This window comes from Muntiacus reevesi, chromosome 5 (genome assembly GCF_963930625.1).
Source record: "Muntiacus reevesi chromosome 5, mMunRee1.1, whole genome shotgun sequence".
Classification (NCBI taxonomy): Eukaryota; Metazoa; Chordata; class Mammalia; order Artiodactyla; family Cervidae; genus Muntiacus; species Muntiacus reevesi.
In genome coordinates, this window is record NC_089253.1 from 49,729,728 (window position 1) to 49,749,344 (window position 19,617).

Genomic DNA, 19,617 nt, shown 5'->3' on the forward strand with positions numbered 1-19,617 from the left:
AGAGTTGGCGGCCAATGCGATGCGGAGCCGGGGCCTAAGTCCTCGCGGGAGCTGCGGTCTCTGGAGCGGGATGGCGGCGGAGCCGGCCGTAGTTGGCCCTAGGCTCACAGCTCCCGCTCTCTGCCCTGAAACATGGCCCGGGGTCCTGGCCCTCTAACTCGGCCTCGCCCCGACACGGTCGTCATGCCCAAGAGAGGGAAGCGACTCAAGTTCCGGGCCCAAGACGCCTGCTCAGGAAGAGGTGGGCGAGGGGCAGGGGCGTTGAAAGACTTGGGGCTGGAAGCAGGGCTGGAAGGTACCGTGGCGAGTGCTCGCTTGTCTGCGATGGGAGGGCGGCTGAGGCCGTCTGGGGACTTGGAGTGTGCAGGGAATCTTGGTGGGGAGGAAGCTGAGGAGGGACTCCTTTGAGGGTTGGTACTGTGTTTCAGTGACCGTGGCGGATTATGCCAACTCAGATCCGGCTGTCGTGAGGTCCGGAAGGGTCAAGAAAGCTGTCGCCAATGCTGTTCAGCAGGAAGGTAGGCTTCCAATGAGTCTTTTCAGACTCAGGCAGTGAAAAGAGAACTAGGATTTTTATTTTCCTGTGGTTCTGCCTCAGTGTTTTTGTTACAGTCCTTTGGGGATATTACTGTAAACGTGTTTGCTGTCCTCCGTTGTTACTTACATATTCAGAGGAGGGGAAAGATTAGCCAAGAGCAGTAGAAGTTTCTGTAGCATAAATATTTTATTTGTCTTTATATTAAAAAATAAGTCGTGGAGTACTCTTCTGTGATTTCCACTGCTTTCTTCATGGTTATTAATCTTCTTCCTGTTGTTTACATATTTTCTTCACTTAACTGCTATTTGCTTGTGTAATAACCTTGAAGCTTTTTTTTCCCTTTTTTCATGCTTCTCTTACTTTCAAGCTTCTTACTCAGAGGTCTTGAAACTTGTGTTTTTATAATAAGTACTGTCTCTCGCCCAGGAATAAGGTTAAATTGGATTTAATTCCTCTCAACATTCTCCGCAGAAATTATGCAAATGAAAATAGCATTCACTTTTTGCTTTTATCCTGCGGGGTTTATAGTGGAGAATAATTCAGTCCCTTATTTCAGGTCTGATGTGTTTCTGCAATTTTAGAGTCAGTTTGCCCATTGCTTTCCAATTTTTTTGTATTTAAAATGCTATTTTATTTTTTTAACATTCTCAGCTTTCTTTAGCAGACTCTCACACTGCTTTTGCTGTTTTTGTTTTTCTGTTTTCTTTTCCTCATGTATGCTGATACCCTATCTAAGCCATAGGCTTAGGCTCTGCTGTCTCATTCTCTTATTTTTTTCTAGTAAAATCTCTTTGTGGCTTGGAAGCCTCCCAGGTTCCTGCAGTGGAAGCTCTTTCTGAGGCTGGTGAGCCCTGTGACATCATTGACAGCAGTGGTGAGACTGATGCCCAGGAGGAAAGCATCCATGAGAGAACTATCTCTAGAAAAAAGAAAAGCAAGAGGCACAGAGGTACAAGGCTTGCTTTCTTTTGGATTAGTACTATCAGTGGTGATAACTTGAAGCTGTCACTTCTCAGTAACACAAGAGGTGATACCAGTAGGGAACCTGAGTTTGAATGTTAGGAGTAGGACAGGACTTTAATATACCAGGGCTTTCCACTTATATCTAAATTTGAGAGGAAAGGAGAATCATAGCAGTCAGTGTATTTCTGGAGCTGTAAACTGTAGTAGCCATTCATTGAGAACATTATCAGGTAAAATGCATTTAGCAACAGGAGAACAAAAAGCCTTTGCATTTCTGGATTTCTGAATGTGTAAAGAAGCAGACTTTTGACAAAAATGTTCTCCTAAATATTTGAATTTTTATATAACCAGTTTCACTTCAGTTAGATATGTATGTGCTCTGCAGTTGTTAATGTCTACTTTATGTCTCCTAGGTACTGTAGTAAATAGAAAAATATGTGATATTTGTGTATTAGTGGTGATAAAACTTACACAGGTGAAACAAAGAAAGTTAAATTAACAGTATACAATGTGCCAATCCATCATTCATTGGTTTGCTCCAGACTTAAAAAGTCATACTCTTGGAATGGAGCCCAGAATACCTATGCTTTTTTATTTGTAATTTTTTAAAATTATTTACTTATTGGCTGCACTGGGTCTCTGTTGCTTTTTGCGGGAGCTTTCTCTAGTTGCAGTGGGTGAGGGCTACTCTTTGTTTTGGTGCGTGGGCTTCTCATTGTGGTGGCTTCTCTTGTTGTGGAACACATACTCTAGACACGTGGACTTCTGTAGTGGTAGCACGCAGGCTCAATAGTTGTGCACAGGCTTAGTTGCTCTGTGGCATGTAGAATCTTCCTGTGTCAGGGATTGAACCTGTGTCCCCTGCATTGGCAGGCAGTTTCTTATCCACTGCACTACCAGTGAAGTCTAAGGATACCTTTTGATAAAGCTAAAGTGGTTCTGATGATTGGCTAGAGTCAGGGGGAAGTTAATATAATAATATGTATAGTTTTGGTCTCAGATCTATGAGAACTTTCACCTATACATGAGAATCAGATAACAGACTTTTGCATTTGTTAAAATATTTTGAAATAATCAGCAAATTTGGAGAACTCAGCGGTGGCCACAGGGCTGGAAAAAGGTCAGTTTTCATTCCAGTGCCAAAGAAAGGCATTCCCAAAGAATGTTCAAACTACAGCACAATTGCACTCATCTCACACGCTAGTAAAGTAATGCTCAAAATTCTCCAAGCTAGGGTTCAGAGTACATGAACCATGAACTTCCAGATGTTCAAGCTGGATTTAGAAAAGGCAGAGGAACCAAAGATCAAATTGCCAACATCTGTTGGTTCATAGAAAAAGCAAGAGAATTCCAGAAAAACATCTACTTCTGCTTTGTTGACTATGCTAAAGCCTTTGACTGTGTGTATCACAACAAACTGTGGAAAATTCTTGAAGACATGGGAATACCAGACCACCTTACCTGCCTCCTGTGAAACCTGTATGCACATCTAGAAGCACCAGTGAGAACCAGACATGGAACGACAGACTGGTTCAAAATTGGGAGAGGAGTATGTCAAGGCTGTATATTGTCACCCTGCTTATTTAACTTGTATGCAGAGTAGATCATGAGAAACGCTGGGCTGGAAGAATCATAAGCTATAATCAAGATTGCCGGGAGAAATATCAATAACCTCAGATATGCAGATGACATCACCCTTATGGCAGAAAGTGAAGGGGAACAAAGAGACTGTTGATGAAAGTCAAAGAGGAGAGTGAAAAAGCTGGCTTAAAACTCAAAATTACAAAAACGAAGATCATGGCATCCAATCCCATCACTTCATGGCAAATAGATGGGGAAACAATAGAAACAGTGACAGACTATTTTCTTGGGTTCCAGAATCACTGTAGATGGTGACTGCAGCCATGAAATTAAAAGACACTTGCTCCATGGAAGAAAAGCTATGACCAACCTAGACAGCCTATTAAAAAGTTGAGACATTATTTTGTCAACAAAGGTCCGTGCAGTCAAAGCTATGGTTTTTCCAGTTATCATGGATGGATGTGAGAGTTGGACCATCAGGAAAGCTGAGTACCGAAGAACTGATGCTTTTGAACTGTAGTGTTGGAGATGAGTCTTGAGAGTCCCCTGGACTGCAAGGAGATCCAATCAATCCATCCTAAAGGAAATCAGCCCTGAATATTCATTGGAAGAACTGATGTTGAAGTGGAAACTCCAGTATTTTGGCCACCTGATGTGAAGAGTTGACTCCTTGGAAAAGACCCTGATGCTGGGAAAGATTGTAGGCAGGAGGAGAAGGGGATGACAGAGGATGAGATGGTTGGATGGCATCACCAACTCAATGGACATGAGTTTGAGCAAGCTCCAGGAAATGGTGAAGGATAGGGAAGCCTGGCATGCTGCAGTCCATGGGGTTGCAAAGAGTTGGATACGACTGAGCAACTGAACAACAACAATTGAAATAATCAATAATAAATGAACTAACATCGCTTTGCAATTACGCCAGTTATTGTCATTTATACCACTCTTTTCCAGAACCAAGGATGCTAATAGACATTCTTCTCTTTTTCTTGCTTGAAATCCCTGCCTATTGTCACCATTGTATCAATGTTAGATATTTCTCTTGATTTTCTTCTTTGGGTTTGAGCACGTTCCACAGAAGAGCTTACAGATTTTTAAAACATCTTTGTTAAGATAAAATGCATCCCTTTAAAGCATGCAGTGTGTGGTTTTAATATGTTCACAGAGTTCTGTAGCCATCAACATGATCTAAGTTAGAATATTTCTGTCAACCCAAACCTGTTAGTATCATTCCTAATTCCCTCCTAGCGCTCTTTCCCACCCATCCGTTCTCCCCAGGCAACCACCAAACTACTTTCTGTCTTTATAGATTTGCCTATTCTGGACATTTCATATAAATGAAATCATATAATATTGGTCTTTTGCATCTGATTACTTTGACTTAGCATAGTGTTTTCAAGGTTCATCCGTATTGTAGCATACATCCGTGTTTAATTCCTTTTTATTGCTTTTTATTTGACTATTATGAATAATGTTACTAGGAACACTCATGGACAAGTTTTTGTCTTAACATATATTTTCATTTCTGTTGGGTAGGAGTGAAATTGCTAGATCACATGGTGACTGTGTTTAACTTTTTGAGGAATTGCCAAGCTTTCTTAATGAAGTTTCCATTTTATGTCCACTAGCAATGAATGAGAGTTACACTTTTTCCACATCCTAGCCAACATTTGTTATTTGTCTAACTTTTTTAAACTATAGCCATTCTAGTGAATGTGAAGTGGTATCTCATGGTTTTCATTTGCATACTAACATTGAATATTTTATGTGCTTACTGGCCTTTTGTATATCATTTGTAGAGAAATTATCTGTTCAAATCTTTCACTCATTTCTAAATTAGGTTATATTTTTTATTACTGAGTTGTAATAATTCTTTTGTATTCAGGAGCCCAGTTATCAGATGTATGACTTGTGGTTTACAAACTCTTAGCTATAATTCATCTTTTACTTCCTTGCTTCACTTTACCCTCATTAAGGTCCTTCATTCTCATCGAACCAGTCTTTTTTTTCCCCCTCTTTTTTCTTTTAAAAAAGGAGCATATGCAAAAGAAGAGTGAGTAGTATAATGAATCCCATGTGGCTATCACATAACTTCAACAATTATCAACTCATGGCTGTTTTTGTTTCAGCCACTACCCCCTCACCCCTAGTCACAACACACACACGTGCACAATTAGTTTGAAAGTTTCCAGACATCCCGTTATTATATCTGTAAATATTTTGGTAATTATCTCCAAAAGATAAATGCTCTTTAAAAAATTATCACACCTAAAAAAGTTAACACCAGTTTATTAATACCATCAAAATCTTGTTCAACTTATCTCTTTATTGCCCTCACATGTGTTTTGTTTTTCTGAATATTCAGGCTTCATGTTAGCTGTTTATTTCACTTGGAATACTTCCTCTTAACCTATGCCTACCAAATTTTTTATGTCCTACATAACTTACCTACATGAAGCTTTCCTTTACTGATTCCATTTATGTTTTGAAATTTCTTAATAATTATATTTAAAATATTGGCAAAATAAGAATATTGTCAATTTTTATAATCACTGAGTTTTGTCCCTAAAGATAGAAAAAATTTAACAGTACTCTGCTCTGTAAAAGTCATCATGGTTCTCAGTGGAGGAATTACTGAAAGTTGTTTGCCTTCTCTGAGAGAGAGATTTAATGTGGGAGAAGAGGGCCCCAAGGGCTGTAGGCTGAGCCTTAAATGGTTACTGGAGATTTCAAGAAGCATAGGAACCACAAGAAACAATGTTTTAGAAGCATTGGTCTCCATCATGAAGAACCTAATGCAAGAACCTAATTGACTTACAGAGCTGCAGGAAGTGACTAGAAGAGCAGGTGTAGCTTCAGGGAGGTGGTTGTATGGGCTTTGCCCAGGAAACAAAGAAAGCTTGGTTTTGGATAACTATATAACTAAGTCTCAGTTAAAGTTTAGAGTTAAACCAGATTCTGGTGTTTCTATGGAGTGTGAATTTTTACTTGAATCTGACATGTATAGAGGACCTCAGGGTCAAGAGAATTAACACTAATAAGGTCTGAAGGAGGAAGAAGTGAGGATATGTCCTCACCAGATATCTTTGATTACTGGATGCTTATGGCTGGAACTGTCGACCAAGCTGATAGTGAAACAAGAAACCAGGAGAAAAAAGACATATGTACAAGCAATTATTGAGTAATGAAAATACATTGTAATTTACTTAGTTTTTTATTTTGTACTTTGAGGGTTCCTTATACTATATAAAAGTCAGTTTTGGTTTTTAAATGACTGAACTGAAGAAAATGATGGATGGGGATTGCAAGGGAAATCAAGGGTAGAATTTATAGTGTGAAATTGGAATTTGGAGAAAACTGAGCTTTGTTTACCTTGACTACATGCATGAAGTAATATGGGCCACAATAATATAGTAAAATGGGCACAGAAATATTTTCCTTATTTTCATATTATTAGAGTTGAATGGCATAATGTACACTAAGATACTTTGAAAACTTCAATATAGTGTGTAAATTCTGGTTAAATAAAGGCCTTAAGAACACAGCCTATTCACTTGGGAAACGGGAAACAAAAAATTTCAGCAGATACAATAAGCAGGAAATGTGAGTTTGAGAGGCTTCCTTGGACCTATTTAAACTATTTCTTAACTATGCAAGCCCTAGGAGAATTGAAATGATTAGGGATCTTTGTATGTGCATATAATAGAAGGTCAGAGGTTATAGTTCTTTTCTCTATTTCAGAAGACCTGGACGGGACTGGAGGAGAAGAGTATCCCATGGATATTTGGCTATTGCTGGCCTCCTATATCCGTCCTGAGGACATTGTGAATTTTTCCCTGATTTGTAAGAATGCCTGGACTGTCACTTGCACTGCTGCCTTTTGGACAAGGTTGTACCGAAGGTGCGACCACAGAGAGCTCACTGTGTTATCTGTGTGGCTGATTTCATTGTTGTTTTTGATTTGGTGCTACTCCCTGGATGGTGACCTCTTTTCACTTTCTCTAATTCAGGCTTGAACCTAGCTTTGACTTCCTTGAACTCCTCTTTAAAATTGATATTAATTCATTTAGGTAATTGTCTTCCCTATGGTTACCTCCTTACCCCCAAGCAGAATCTTTTTAGGTTGGTACAAAAGTAGTTGCTGTTTCAGACCGTGAATTTTAAATCATTGTAACTAGGCTCAAACACATCTTTGTTAATCAAAATAGAAACCATTACATTCAACACATTTTTGCCAATGAGAAATAAGACATTCCTGTAGCATGAAAGTCTACGCCTCTGGATTCAGTGAACTCTTGGAAAGCATTTCTGCCTCCTGCTGGTTGTGGAAGCGTTTTGCCTGCAAAAAGTTGAGATGCTTGAAGAAGTGGTAGTCCATTGGCAAGAAGTCAGGTTGATATGGCAGATAAGGCAAAACTTCATAGCCCAATTCATTCGACTTTTCTTTTTTCCTTCAACTTTTGAAGTGTCAGTTGTGCAATGTGCGGTCAGGCATTGTTGTAGAGAATAATTCTTGGGCCCAATCTATTCACCAATGCTGGCTGCAGGCATTGCAGTTTTTGGTGCATTTCATCAATTTACTGAGCATACTTCTGAGGTGTAATGTTGCTGGGATTCAGAAAGCTGTAGTGGACCACATGGGCAGCAGACTACCAAACAGTGACCATGACCTTTTTTGATACAAGTTTGACTTTGGGAAGTGCTCTGGAGCTTCTCAGTCCAACCACTGATCTGGTCATTGCTGGTTGTTGTATAAAATCCACTTTTCGTCACATATCACAATCCGATTCAGAAATGGTTCATTGTTGTTGAGTAGAATAGTAAAGTGGAGTCGCTTAGTTGTGTCCAGCTCTTTGCAACCCCATGGACTGTATCCTACCATTCTTCTCTGTCCATGGGATTTTCCAGGCAAGAGTACTGGAGTGGGTTGCCATTTCCTTCTCCAGGGGATCTTCCCAACCCAGGGATCAAACCCAAGTTTCCCACATTGTAGGCAGACGCTTTACCCTCTGAACCACCAGGGAAGCCCTAGGACACAACAGTTCAGAATGACAGTTTTTTCAATTTTTGGTCAGCTCATGAGGCACCTACTTATTAAGCTTTTTCACCTTTCCAATTTGCTTCAGATGCCAAACGACCATAGAATGGTCAATGCTGAGTTCTTCAGCAACTTCTCCTGTAGCTGTAAGAGGCTCACCTTTGATGATGGTTCTCAACTGGTTGTTGTCAACTTCCACTGGTTGGCCCCTACACTCCTCATCTTCAAGGCTCTCGTCTCCTTTGCAAAACATCTTGAACCACCACTGCACTGTGTTTGGCAGCTGTTCTGGGCCAAATGCATTGTTAATGTTGTGAGTTGTCTGCTGCTTTATGATCCATTTTGAACTCAAATAAAAAACCACTCCAATTTGCTTCTTGTCTAACATCATTTTTCCATAGTCTAAAATAAATACAAAAAAAAAATTAAAAAATAAATAAATACAAAATAGACAGCAAGTAATGTCATTAGCAAAAAAAAAAGTGAGAAATGCACATTAAAATGATGTATAATATAACCACATTTATTTAAGAATATATTCCAATATCAAGTGGCAAAGTTCAACAATGTAAAACCCCAATTACTTTTGCACCAACCTAATGCTTTCAGCAAAAGTAAGGTCTCAAAATAACTGTTTTTGACTTTGCTTCAGAGGTTTATCTTAGCTAGAATTCTCAGAAACTGTAGATGCCCATCTGTTTATCTTTCCAACTGGATTGGTTGTTTCTTAGATTTGCTAGTCATCTTGAATGCATAGTCTTTGCATTTATGTGGCTCTATATAGTTGCAGTGGTGAGGAGAGAGTGAATGATGTGATTAATAAGAGGGCCTGGGTTAGAAGCGAAGTGAACATTATAAACTGTCGGTAAGAATATGGTGAAAGGAGTTGTTGAGGTTATCAGGGAGTGGAGAACTTTCTGAGACATGTGACAAGAGAACCTGGTAGATCTTCTCCAGTGCAAGTTATTTTTGAGTAACTGAAGTATATTGTACTAGTATCAAGTCAGAGACTTGCCCTTTTTTAAAGTGAAATAGCAAGGATTTAAAATTTTTAAATGAATAGAGGAGTGCAGGGTTATAAGGTATATGTGAATTGGGTTTTGCATAACAGAGAAAAGTAGCTGAGAAGTGAAGGAGATGGTGATTTGTACATGTGTGTGTGTGTAAGAGAGAGAGACCGCATGAGAGCACTAGGGACAAATTAACTATTGACCAGTGGAATAGTAATGTAAAATTTGTCCAGAGCCTAGGAGTCCTAGGAGGCTGGCCTAGAACAGAAGAGACAGGTCGCTTACTGGTAGGAGTAATGTGTCATGTTTCAGACACTACACACTGGATGCCTCTCTGCCTTTGCGCCTGCGACCAGAGTCAATGGAGAAGCTGCACTGTCTTCGGGCATGTGTGATCCGATCTCTGTACCATATGTATGAGCCATTTGCTGCTCGAATCTCCAAGAATCCAGCCATTCCAGAAAGCACTCCTAGCACATTAAAGAATTCCAAAGTAAGTGGGTATTAGTGGTAGGGTTTAACAAATGGGCTCTTGTATAATGGGCCTGTTATCATGGCTTGTTTCTAGCTGCCTTAATGGGGTGGTCTGGGGCTATAGACACCAGGCTGCTCGGGGACTAATATAAACTTTCCACGCTTGGGGTATTGTTTCTCCAGGACATTCCTGCTGTGCTGGGCTGGCTTATGTTATCTTTACCTTAAAGCTTTCTTGTGCTTTTAGCATATTTCTTATTCTCTTTATTTTCATTTATTTTCATGCCTTATACATTGAACCACTTTAAATGGTTTGATGGTTTGAGCGAGGAAGAAGACAGTTCAAATGGTAGATGTAAACTATAATTCTCAAAAGGTGCTTTAAATCATGATGTGCTAAGTCACTTCAGTCGTGTCCAACTCTGTGCAACCCCACAGACTATAGCCTCCCAGGCTCCTCTGTCCATGGGGATTCTCCAGCCTAGAATACTGGAGTGGGTAGCCATTTCCTCCATTAAATCATGATACAAAAATATAAAACAACTTACTAATTTTCTTTTTCTGATGTGACCTTGACATCTGGAATGTCACTTTCTCATTGACCTTCTTAAAAGATTCTGGTGTAGACTTCCTCAGCATTTGCAAAGTGCCTACTGTTGCCAGGCTCTGGGATGGGTTGTTTCAGAGACTATGAAGTATTCCACTCATAGACTTTAGCACTCTAAAATTCTTCCTGTGTTCTAGGCCATTATTTATATCTTTGGATTTCCCCAGTAGTTTATATTCATTCATACATTGTATTCAAGTTTCATTGTATTTTTCTGATCTGTAAGTGGGTCTGTAAGCCTGTGGTCCATTTTGTCCTTTGTTCCACTATGAGGTATCTAGTGAACACACCTTTGCCAAGCTAGACTATTATAGCATATATGGTTATTTAGGCAAGTCGATGTCTCCAACTTTTTTCTCATTCAGCTAATACTATTGTCCAAATTTTGTATCTTTTGAGTTTGTGAATTATTTTTTTTTTACTCTATTCCTACCCAAAGTCTGATGTTCTTTAGCACTTTGTAATTCTATTTTGTTTTTTAAGTTTTGGATGTTAATGATTCTTTTTCTCTAGTTCAGCTCTAGTGTGATAACATTCTACCTGATACATATTGATTAAAAGAGTACTGTTGATTTCAAGATCATCATGGTTCTTCCCAGGGTTGCAAACTGAGGTGGTCAGGGTCATTGGCTGAGCTCAATTTAATGTCACACTAATTGATGGATTTAGGGCAGGATTAGAATGCCGAGTGGGTAGAATTTTATTCCTTCTTATAATATGAGTAGACAGAGTATCTTTTCACATTTATAGTTTTCCTCCCCCCAAAGACCTTTGATCATCGCAGGTTAACTGTGGTGAGGTGGGATCATCCCAAAGCTGACCGTGGCCGGGTGTTGATCAGTTGCTGGGAGCAGAGCAGCACTGGGCAGACTTCATGCTGGACATCCTTGCGGCTCCAGTGCACAATGCAAGTGCTACTCCTAAATCTAAAATGCCTGTCTTCATACTTTTATAATTGTATATTAATTTTTTAAGTGGACTACTAACAGTGGTGATAACAAAAATCTTAATCGAGACAGGAAGCCTAGGCCACCTGTCTGCTGCTCTTGTGTCCATTGTTAAGAGATCTGGAGGACGTGGGACCTGCAGTGGCTGATGTCCCATGCATTGCCTTGCTAGTATAACCATAATCGCATGGCATTCAGGAAGTTGCCAGCATGCCTGAAGGAAGTTGTCACATGTTGCTGGACTCCACCTTTTCGTATTTGATTCTCCCTCTCTCTCTTTTCAGTAGCATAGCTTGTGTGGGACACTGGAGCCGTTGTGTTGGCAGCAGAAGTGTTTGCCCCTTAAAGCCAAGCCCATTATTTTTGATGGAACAGCAGGACGTACAGGGCATGTCTGAAGGGCAGGACAGCTGGCACGGCGGACGACCCACCCCTTATCCCCTGGGAGGTACTTAACTTCTTGTGTTAACCCTAGCTGTAGCCTGACTTCCTTGAGGGATTTACTCTAGATTGAATTCAGCTCAGCTCTGTAGTTTCCACACCGGCTGTCTGCTCCCAGAGGTCCTGAGTGGTTTGCTCCTATTACATTCAGGGTTGGCTATATCTGCCTGCTTTATGGCTTTATTATCATCTTATCTGGTGGCTACTGACTGCCCTTATATTTTAATATAGAGAAGTGGCCTGCTGAATGCCCCAGTCTCTAGAGACCATGTTTCTGTCTTTAAAGATGAGAACAGTAGGGGTTGACCTTAATAGCATCTGAGGTTGACTTTTATCAGTACCTCTTCTCTTTGTTGAACAGCCTTGGGGTTGTCTCTTCTCAAGTTGCACCAATGTCAAATTGGGGGGGGGGGTGAGGGGGCAGGATATGGGTTTTCTATCTGTGCCAAAGTAAAATCTCAGCATTAGAGCCATGGCTGTAATGGCAAACAGAAAAGTTATTTTTATTTTCTTACAGTGCTTACTTTTCTGGTGCAGAAAGATTGTTGGGAACAGACAGGAACCAATGTGGGAATTCAACTTCAAGTTCAAAAAACAGGTATGTGTTTTTATCATCTCTTTGCTTTTCAGGTAATAACTTGCTCTAATTCTGCTAAACATAAAAATGCCTTTTTAAAATCAGAAACTATACATTAAAACATAATAATGTCATGAAAAGAAAGAAGGAACTATTTTATATGAAAGAAGTACAAAGATTTAATAGCTTAATGCATAGAGTAAACCTTGAGTAGATCCTGGATTAATGAACAGAGATACCTCTTTATGTATAAAAGACATTTTTGGTACAATTAAAGAAATTTGAAGATTCTGTGGATACTAGATGATATGAAATTATTGTTAGTTTTTTTAGGTGCCAATGTTACTTTCAAATGACTTTGCCTCCCCCACCCCAGAGCTGTGTTTTTTTTTTTAACATGTGACTATATATGTATGTATAAAATGAGAGATGTGAGAGGAAAGAAAACAAACATGACAAAATAGCCAATGGTAAAGGGTATACAGGAGTTTATTGCATGGTTTTATTAATTTTTCTGAATACTTGAAGACTTAAAAGTAGGGGAAAGGAAAGAACTTGTTATAACAATGTACTGAGGTTATTTGCCTAAGAATTTTTTTTCAAAGCAAATGTATTTGTAAACAATAATAATTCATATGGTTTTATACCTGAGGCAATTTGAGGAAGCCCTGGGGAGAGGGACTGCCGAGAGTCTGTTCGCAAGAAGAGCAGATACAATTGTACCTTTCTTTCTCCTTTTTGGACTGTACCTGAGATCTTGGATACTGAGAGGACCTGTTCTGCATGTCCTTGCATGTGTTTCCTCATCTTTCAAAGGGCTTTCCTTGATCTGTGTAGAAGCTGATATGTATATTATAAAGAGAGAAGAGATACAGAAAAATGGATCTCAGCAGCTTTAGTTAAGCATTTTCATTGGTGGAATCTTAGAGCCATAACATTTCCTCTAACCCATGAGAGTAATTCTTAATTTTCCTCAGTCCCCAAGATTAAAGAGCAAGTGTATGGGAGGATTGCAGCCTCCCATTCAGTACGAAGATGTTCATACCAACCCGGACCAGGACTGCTGCCTACTGCAGGTCACCACCCTCAATTTCATCTTTATTCCAATTGTCATGGGAATGATATTTACCCTGGTAAGTGGAGACAGGATGTCATCCTCAGTTCTTTCATAGACTCTCACTGTACCTAGAGTTTGAAAGATTTGTAGATTTAACCACTGAGGAAGAAATCTTTGAAAAAAATTATTTTTTAAAATAATTTTAAACAAAATCTGAAAACTGACTTTTATATTAGCAATAGACTTATTTGTGGAGAAGTTAATTATGTCTGAGAATATTTTACCTGTTTCCTTCTCTATAGTGAATAGAATGGTTTTGTATCTCCTGTGTTGTGCTCGTTAATGTTTGAGAAACATTATCCCATTAAGGTTAATGATAAAGCTTATGCATGGACACTATGTCAGGATCTGAAGCATGCATGTGGTATCATAAATGGAATATTAAAATGTAGGGTTACCAGCTCTGTCCTTTGTGTGATTCTCTTGACTATTCAAGGTTTAGCTAATAATTAGATTAGTAAACAACAAATATGCCTCTTGTATATTTTCCACATTTTTAACATTTTTAACTAGATTGGCAACTGGAGAGTTCATGTAATTTATCTTTTCTGTATTTTTGGCTTATGTTCAGAGATATGTTTCCCCCTCCACATTGAAAATAGCTTTATTCTTTTTTTAATGGTAAAATAAGTAATGCATACTTCATGTGAAGAATTAAATAATACATAAACATGTTGAGACAGTAAAGGTAACTTAGACTTGTATCCTATAACTGCAGTTAACTTCTGGGGAATTGTTCTTTAGTGTTTCTGTTAATATATACATGTATATACCCACTCTCTTAAATAATTTTGTATAATTCAAAGTATGTCATATATCTGTTTGTATGGTAGGCATCTCATTAAACCACATTAATGACTTATTTATATACTCATACTTCATATTCTTCCTATTGATACAATTCTCTACCCATCTATATATGTTGATAGATAAACACATTTAGAGATTTTGTGGTTTATTTTTCCAAAAAAAGTCATCAGATGTATCTCATCAAAATCCCTTCAAATCATCTCTTAGAGCTCCAATCCAGTTTTTAAAAATTGTCACTGATGGTACTCTATGTGCACATATCCTAATATGTGCAGCCATTTGAGAGGCTTTCTTTAGCACAGTTAAATATATGAAGCTAAGAAAAACTTATAAAAACCAATGTTAATTTTTAATATTTTTGCAAAGGTGCTGGTAGTGTAACTTAGAGATTATTTTGTGGCCTAGTCCATGTCAATTGTCTTAACTGTTTCATTTCAGAGTGTGTCATAGGAAAACAAAGTTGTTAAATGTGGGTATTGAATTTACTTTTCCCTCCTAGTTTACTATCAGCGTGAGCACGGACATGCGGCATCATCGAGTGAGACTGGTGTTCCAAGATTATCCTGTCCATGGTGGTCAGAAACTGCGCAGTGAACAGGGTGTGCAAGTCATCCTGGACCCAGTACACAGCATTCGACTTTTTGACTGGTGGCATCCTCAGTATCCGTTTTCCCTGAGAGCATAGATATTGCTTCCTGTCACTGAAGGCAGCCCTGAGCTAGGCCAGTCCATTTGTAATCAGATTCCAGTTTGGAAGGGGCAGCTGGATTGTATATCTAGTCAGTAATGCACATGCTCTTTAGGTTTCTGGGGATCCTGGTAGAAGGAGAAGGATTGAATCAGGAGGAATAATAACTATGATTTATAAATGTATTTTAATGTAAAATTTTGCATTTGAAAGGAGAAACCTGGCCCTATTTTCTGTGTTAAACCCCATTTGGTGCTACTGAGTTTGTTCTTTATTCTTTTACCACAGCCAAAGTGGATGATCTTGCTTTAGGGGAAAATTAAACTCTTAAATCTCCAAACAAGGAAATTTTAGCATTCCTTTATGGATCAGAGTAACCTTAGAGGTGTAAAATTGTTGCTACTAGCTTTCAGTTTAGCTGCCCCTCAAATTCAAGTGAATGTTTCCTTGTTTCCCTTTACCCTTATCTAGAAATAAAGCAGGTGACAGGGTTTTCAGAATCTTAATGAGATTGACTTGTGTATCTTTCTTTAAAAATACTTGTTGCATAAATGTTTTGCCAGTTTTGAATTTAAGTTTTTTAGTTTTTTTTTGTTGTTGTTTTTTTTTTTTGGCATGAAGCTGATAGTGGTGATAATAATGATTTTGTGCTATATTAGAAACTTTTCATAATGTCTCTAGTTCTCATAGTCCCGCAAGGTGGGTGATACTGTTCCCATTCTCTGGCTGAAAAACCTGAATCAGTGACTTACCCAAAGCTATCCTGTGCTATGCTTAGTTGTTCAGTTGTGTCTGACTCTTTGCGACACCCATGGACTGTAGCCCTCCAGGCTCCTCTATCCATGGGGATTCTTCAGGCAAGAATACTGGAGAGGGTTGCCATGCCCTCCTCCAGGGGATCTTCCCAACCCAGGGATCAAACCCAGGTCTCCTACCTTGCAGGCAGATTCTTTACCACCTGAGCTACCAGGGAAACCCACTCAAAAGCCATAATACCCAATAAATGGCAGAGCCAGGATTCTGACCCTTTGCTGTTGCCACAGCTAAAATGGTCATTCTCATTATTCTCACGGTAGATGTCAGCAAAGGGAAGCAGGCAAGTGAACAAAGATGGAAAAAATAAAAAGATGAATAAAAAGTTGATTGTGGTAAACCTTATCCCTAATCAGCCTAAATAGTATATAAGATCGATGAAAGAATCTTTTAAATATATGTTTCTAACTAAAATGTAAAACCATGAAAGTTACTGCAGGAAGAATAGTGATTAAATTTTTAGAAAGTCATTTATTATGCTGAAGGTCCTTTAAAAAATGCATTCCCATATTGGAACCAGACTTCGGCACTGTAAGAATTTTGTGCCTCCTTTGCTCTGCTCTGCCCTGTGCTACCTATCAGAGCCTGGTCTTTTCATCCCTGCAGAAAACCTAATGTCCTCTTGGTGAGAGGACTTGCTATAGCCTGTGTACTCTGAGAAGATCATGTTTTTGTTTTGTTTTTTGCTAACAAGATAACTCTGCTGCTTGTCTCCTGCCCCACCCCCTACCCAAATTAGCTAGGGGGGATGGACATTAGCTAGATACTGCCACAAGGTGGGCATTAAGACCATATTCCTTAAACATGAAAATCCCATGGGGGCAGTACAATCGTGAGCTTGACTGCTAAATGAGTGTTGTTTTTTCCTTACCATTCTCCCTACCCCCTGCTATTTAAAGAGTATTCTTAGGAAGGATCTGCTTAGTACTGCTGCTAATAGCTAACCTTACCCCACACTGAGGTGGGTACTAAAGCTGTTTATGCAGAAAGTGAGCTAGGTCAGTGAAAAACAGAATATGGGCATTTAAATTATAAAAACAAAAACCCAAGGACAATAAGCACCTTAGATATCTCCACAATCAAAAATTGCCTCTGAGGCAGAAAGAGAGAAGCACACAGTTCCTAGTGTCCTTTATAAGATGCCATGGAGCAGAAGGGAGATGTCTAGTGAATTCTGTGTCCCCTATTTAGGAGTTACTTTTAAAAGGTGAGTGAAGTAAAATTGGCTCCTGGCTGAACTTCCTAGTTTTTGTATCAAACTCCATGGTATGATAGATTCAACATTAAATACTGCCTCAGCTGTTCTCTTAGTAAAACATTAACACTTGGTAAAGTATGTTATCAAAGGTTACAAGCTTTAGCCTTCCCTCTGCATTGACTGAGTTGGGTTTTAGTGAAAGGATATAAAGTGTCTCAGGGATTTCCTTTTGATGGGAACCAAAACCATCTGGAGAAGAGTTGGCACTTTCTGGACTGCTTTTATAGAAACTGCTATGTACTTTCCACTTCTTTAAATACGTACCTTGAATTTGCTTGGAGGGTCAGACAAACGAAATATTTAGGTTCATTTCTTAACCTTCAGGTAACTCAGAATTACTCAGATTTTCCGCCTTCTACCAATGACATAGAATTAATGAAGCCAAATGGTGAATATATTGGAGGAAAGAAAAAATTGGTTATACGTGCCATTGATCTCAACTATAGCATTTGTCGCTGATACAGAACTTGTGTGTTTATAAGTCTGTGCACATTGCATGTGTATAAAAATCCTTACATTTCTAGCAGTGCTTAACTGGCCACTGTAAAGGACTGAGTAGGCACTGTGATGAAACTTCACAAACCATATGGGAAAGATGCGTTAATTGTCACAGGGTACAGGGTACGGTGCAATTAAAAGAAAATGGTCAAATTTAACCAATACTTTCAGGAATTTTGGCATTTAAAACTATCTTCCTACTCTGTACATACTATAGGCAAACATTTGATTTTATAGTTAACTGTTAGCACAGCCAAATACCTGAATTCAGGCAAGCGACACAATTCACTTAAGCGTGCACTATGAAAATTTATCTGGCTTTCAAGTTTCTCCACTTAAAAAATGGGCGCAACCAAAGGACGAGTAATAAATGGGCAACAGAGTGTGAAAGGGGACAAATCATTGGCAAACAATTACAAGGCCAGTACTGAGACCAATTTAGGGAGGAGGTGGTTAGAGACAAAGGTGGGTTCCAAGGAATACGTGCTGCACCTCACTGGGATGGAGGCAGGGCTCCGTTGGGCCCTAAAACTTGACTGGCGTTGGGTAAAAACCTGGCTCCCCGCCACCTCATGAGAGACTCTTCCGGCCGAGCCAAGATGGCGCGCAGTCCTAAGCGGCTCCACGTCACGAAAGAGGGCGCGCCGGGGAGGGGGCGTGGCCTCGAGGGGGCCGGTCAGCCCCGCCCTTGAGGTGGGGCCGGGGGCCGTCCGCGGGAGGGAAGGGCGGGGCTTGAGGCGGGGCGCTTCGGCTCGGGAAGGCTGCGGCTGCCTCCGCGCCTGCTCCGCTCGCGGGGACGAGTCCGGCGCCTCGAGGCCGGGGCGGCTTCCTACGCAGAGCCAAGCTGCCCGGCCTTCGGGGAGTGCAGGCAGGTGAGCTTCCAGAGCCCGGGGTGCGGGAGGGATGTCTGTTTTTCCCACCTCCAGCTCCCCTCACAGTTTGGGAAGGAGGTCTCAATCTAGCGGTTCTTGGGAAACAGCACCTTTTTACTCAAACGTGTCTCTCCGGTAGATACTTTTCCTGCTGCCCCTCACCAGCCTTCGCAGTGCCCTGTGCCCTTGGGGATGAAAATGAGGGGACGATGCCCGATTTGCGGGGAGGTCTTGGAGTTCGCCCTTAGCTCCACCAGCTCGGGGCGGGGGGTCTGAGTTGGCAAGTCTCCCAGGGGGAGCTGGGTTGACTGTACCCCCGTTTCCCATCCAAAAGAGTCAGAGAAGCGCCGCGGCCAGCTCCGCTGCTTTTGCACAAGCGGTTCTGAGGTCTTCGTTCTTCCAGAGGTTCTTATCCCCTCCCACATTGCTCATATCAGCCGTTCTTAATATTGCTCACTCTCCATTCCTCGAACTGCCAGTCTCAGGTTGTGCCAGAGATGCCCACATTTCTGCAGTGCCAGGGGCGGTGGAGTGGAACGAGCAGCCAATTGGAGGTCTGCTGAAGGTGGGGTTCAGGGTGGGAGCAACCATAAAATAGGCTGGGTAGAGATTCCTGAGCGGAGAATTGACTTTCCACTACGCAGTTGAGATGTTTTCCAGTACAGTTTGGTTGTGAGTGGGAAAAGAGAGGTCTGACTGAATGACTTGGAAATGTGATGTGGCTGGGTTTTTTGTTTTGTTTTGAGAAGGGGGTGCCAATGTCACCTTTAAGGAGAGGTATGCTGGTAGAGGGGTTGGGGGTATTGAGACTGCTGTCCTCTGGTGAGCAAGTGGTTGGGGAGGAGGCTGTCCTTAGCATGGAGATCCTCTCCTGGTGGGATCTTAAGGGGTGCCTCCAGTAGCCACATTTTGGGTTCTTCTCTCAATCTTCCCAGTTGGAACTGGTACCTAGTACTTTGTTCAACATCCAACAAATATTAATTGGGCATCTACTGTAATGCCAGACACCATGCTAGGTGCTAAGTCTTCTGAAGGCAATTTAGGGCCATGGAGCACCTGAAACGTACACACAGCAGACTCTCTGTTAACAGCTCCATTCCTCCTCCCCCACCACCAGCACCAGTTTTGTTACACTGCTATTGGATTATGAAAAGAACCGGGTCCATACCCTTTTAAATAACTGTCTTACCTGAATTCCAACCTATCCTCTGCCACTAATAATTAGCCAGGCAGTCCCAAGGAAAGCGATCTTAAAAAGGAAGTGTTTGAATGATTTCCTTTGGCTGTTTTCTAGGACTTTACGCTGAGATGTGAGGAGGCTGCCTGGATTAAGAGGTACCGCGAGATAACGAGACAATGAATGGCACAATGGTTATTGAAGGCCA

The 19,617-nt window shown here is 40.5% G+C and overlaps 2 protein-coding genes across 23 annotated transcripts in view; both read left to right on the forward strand.

Moving 5' to 3' along the window:
* Nucleotides 1-15: 15 nt before the first annotated feature.
* Nucleotides 16-15,297, forward strand: TMEM183A (transmembrane protein 183A). Of its 13 annotated transcripts, none has more exons than XM_065938156.1 (11): nt 16-241; nt 429-518; nt 1,320-1,487; nt 6,824-6,983; nt 8,209-8,433; nt 9,443-9,623; nt 10,979-11,118; nt 11,443-11,606; nt 12,117-12,197; nt 13,154-13,309; nt 14,603-15,297. In XM_065938156.1, exons 1-11 carry the CDS (start codon nt 133-135, stop codon nt 14,695-14,697), a joined length of 1,569 nt encoding a protein of 522 aa, XP_065794228.1. In that variant the 5' UTR covers nt 16-132; the 3' UTR covers nt 14,698-15,297. The 13 variants fall into 13 exon arrangements, 12 of the variants coding, with proteins under 12 accessions (XP_065794228.1, XP_065794229.1, XP_065794230.1 ...); XM_065938157.1 differs by having other exon boundaries at nt 6,827-6,983; XM_065938158.1 differs by having other exon boundaries at nt 1,344-1,487.
* Nucleotides 15,298-18,101: 2,804 nt separating this feature from the next.
* The window catches only part of PPFIA4 (PTPRF interacting protein alpha 4), a 50,573-nt gene continuing 49,057 nt past the window's right edge, over nt 18,102-19,617 (forward strand). For 9 of the 10 annotated variants that reach the window (XR_010663465.1, XM_065938174.1, XM_065938169.1 and 6 more), the window contains exon 1: nt 18,102-18,232. The gene's annotated coding sequence lies outside the window, so the exon portion shown is untranslated. The remainder of the gene's footprint in view (nt 18,233-19,617) is intronic. The other variant, XM_065938178.1, reaches the window with a different exon arrangement.

What these genes read in the sequence shown, in the direction of transcription:
- TMEM183A (XM_065938156.1), top strand. Translation starts at nt 133, where the DNA reads ATGGCCCGGGGTCCTGGCCCTCTAACTCGGCCTCGCCCCGACACGGTC. An exon ending in GCACATTAAAGAATTCCAAA is followed by an intron (nt 9,624 to 10,978) that starts GTAAGTGGGTAT and finishes CTCCCCCCAAAG; the next exon opens with ACCTTTGATCATCGCAGGTT. An exon ending in TTGCGGCTCCAGTGCACAAT is followed by an intron (nt 11,119 to 11,442) that starts GCAAGTGCTACT and finishes CTCTCTTTTCAG; the next exon opens with TAGCATAGCTTGTGTGGGAC.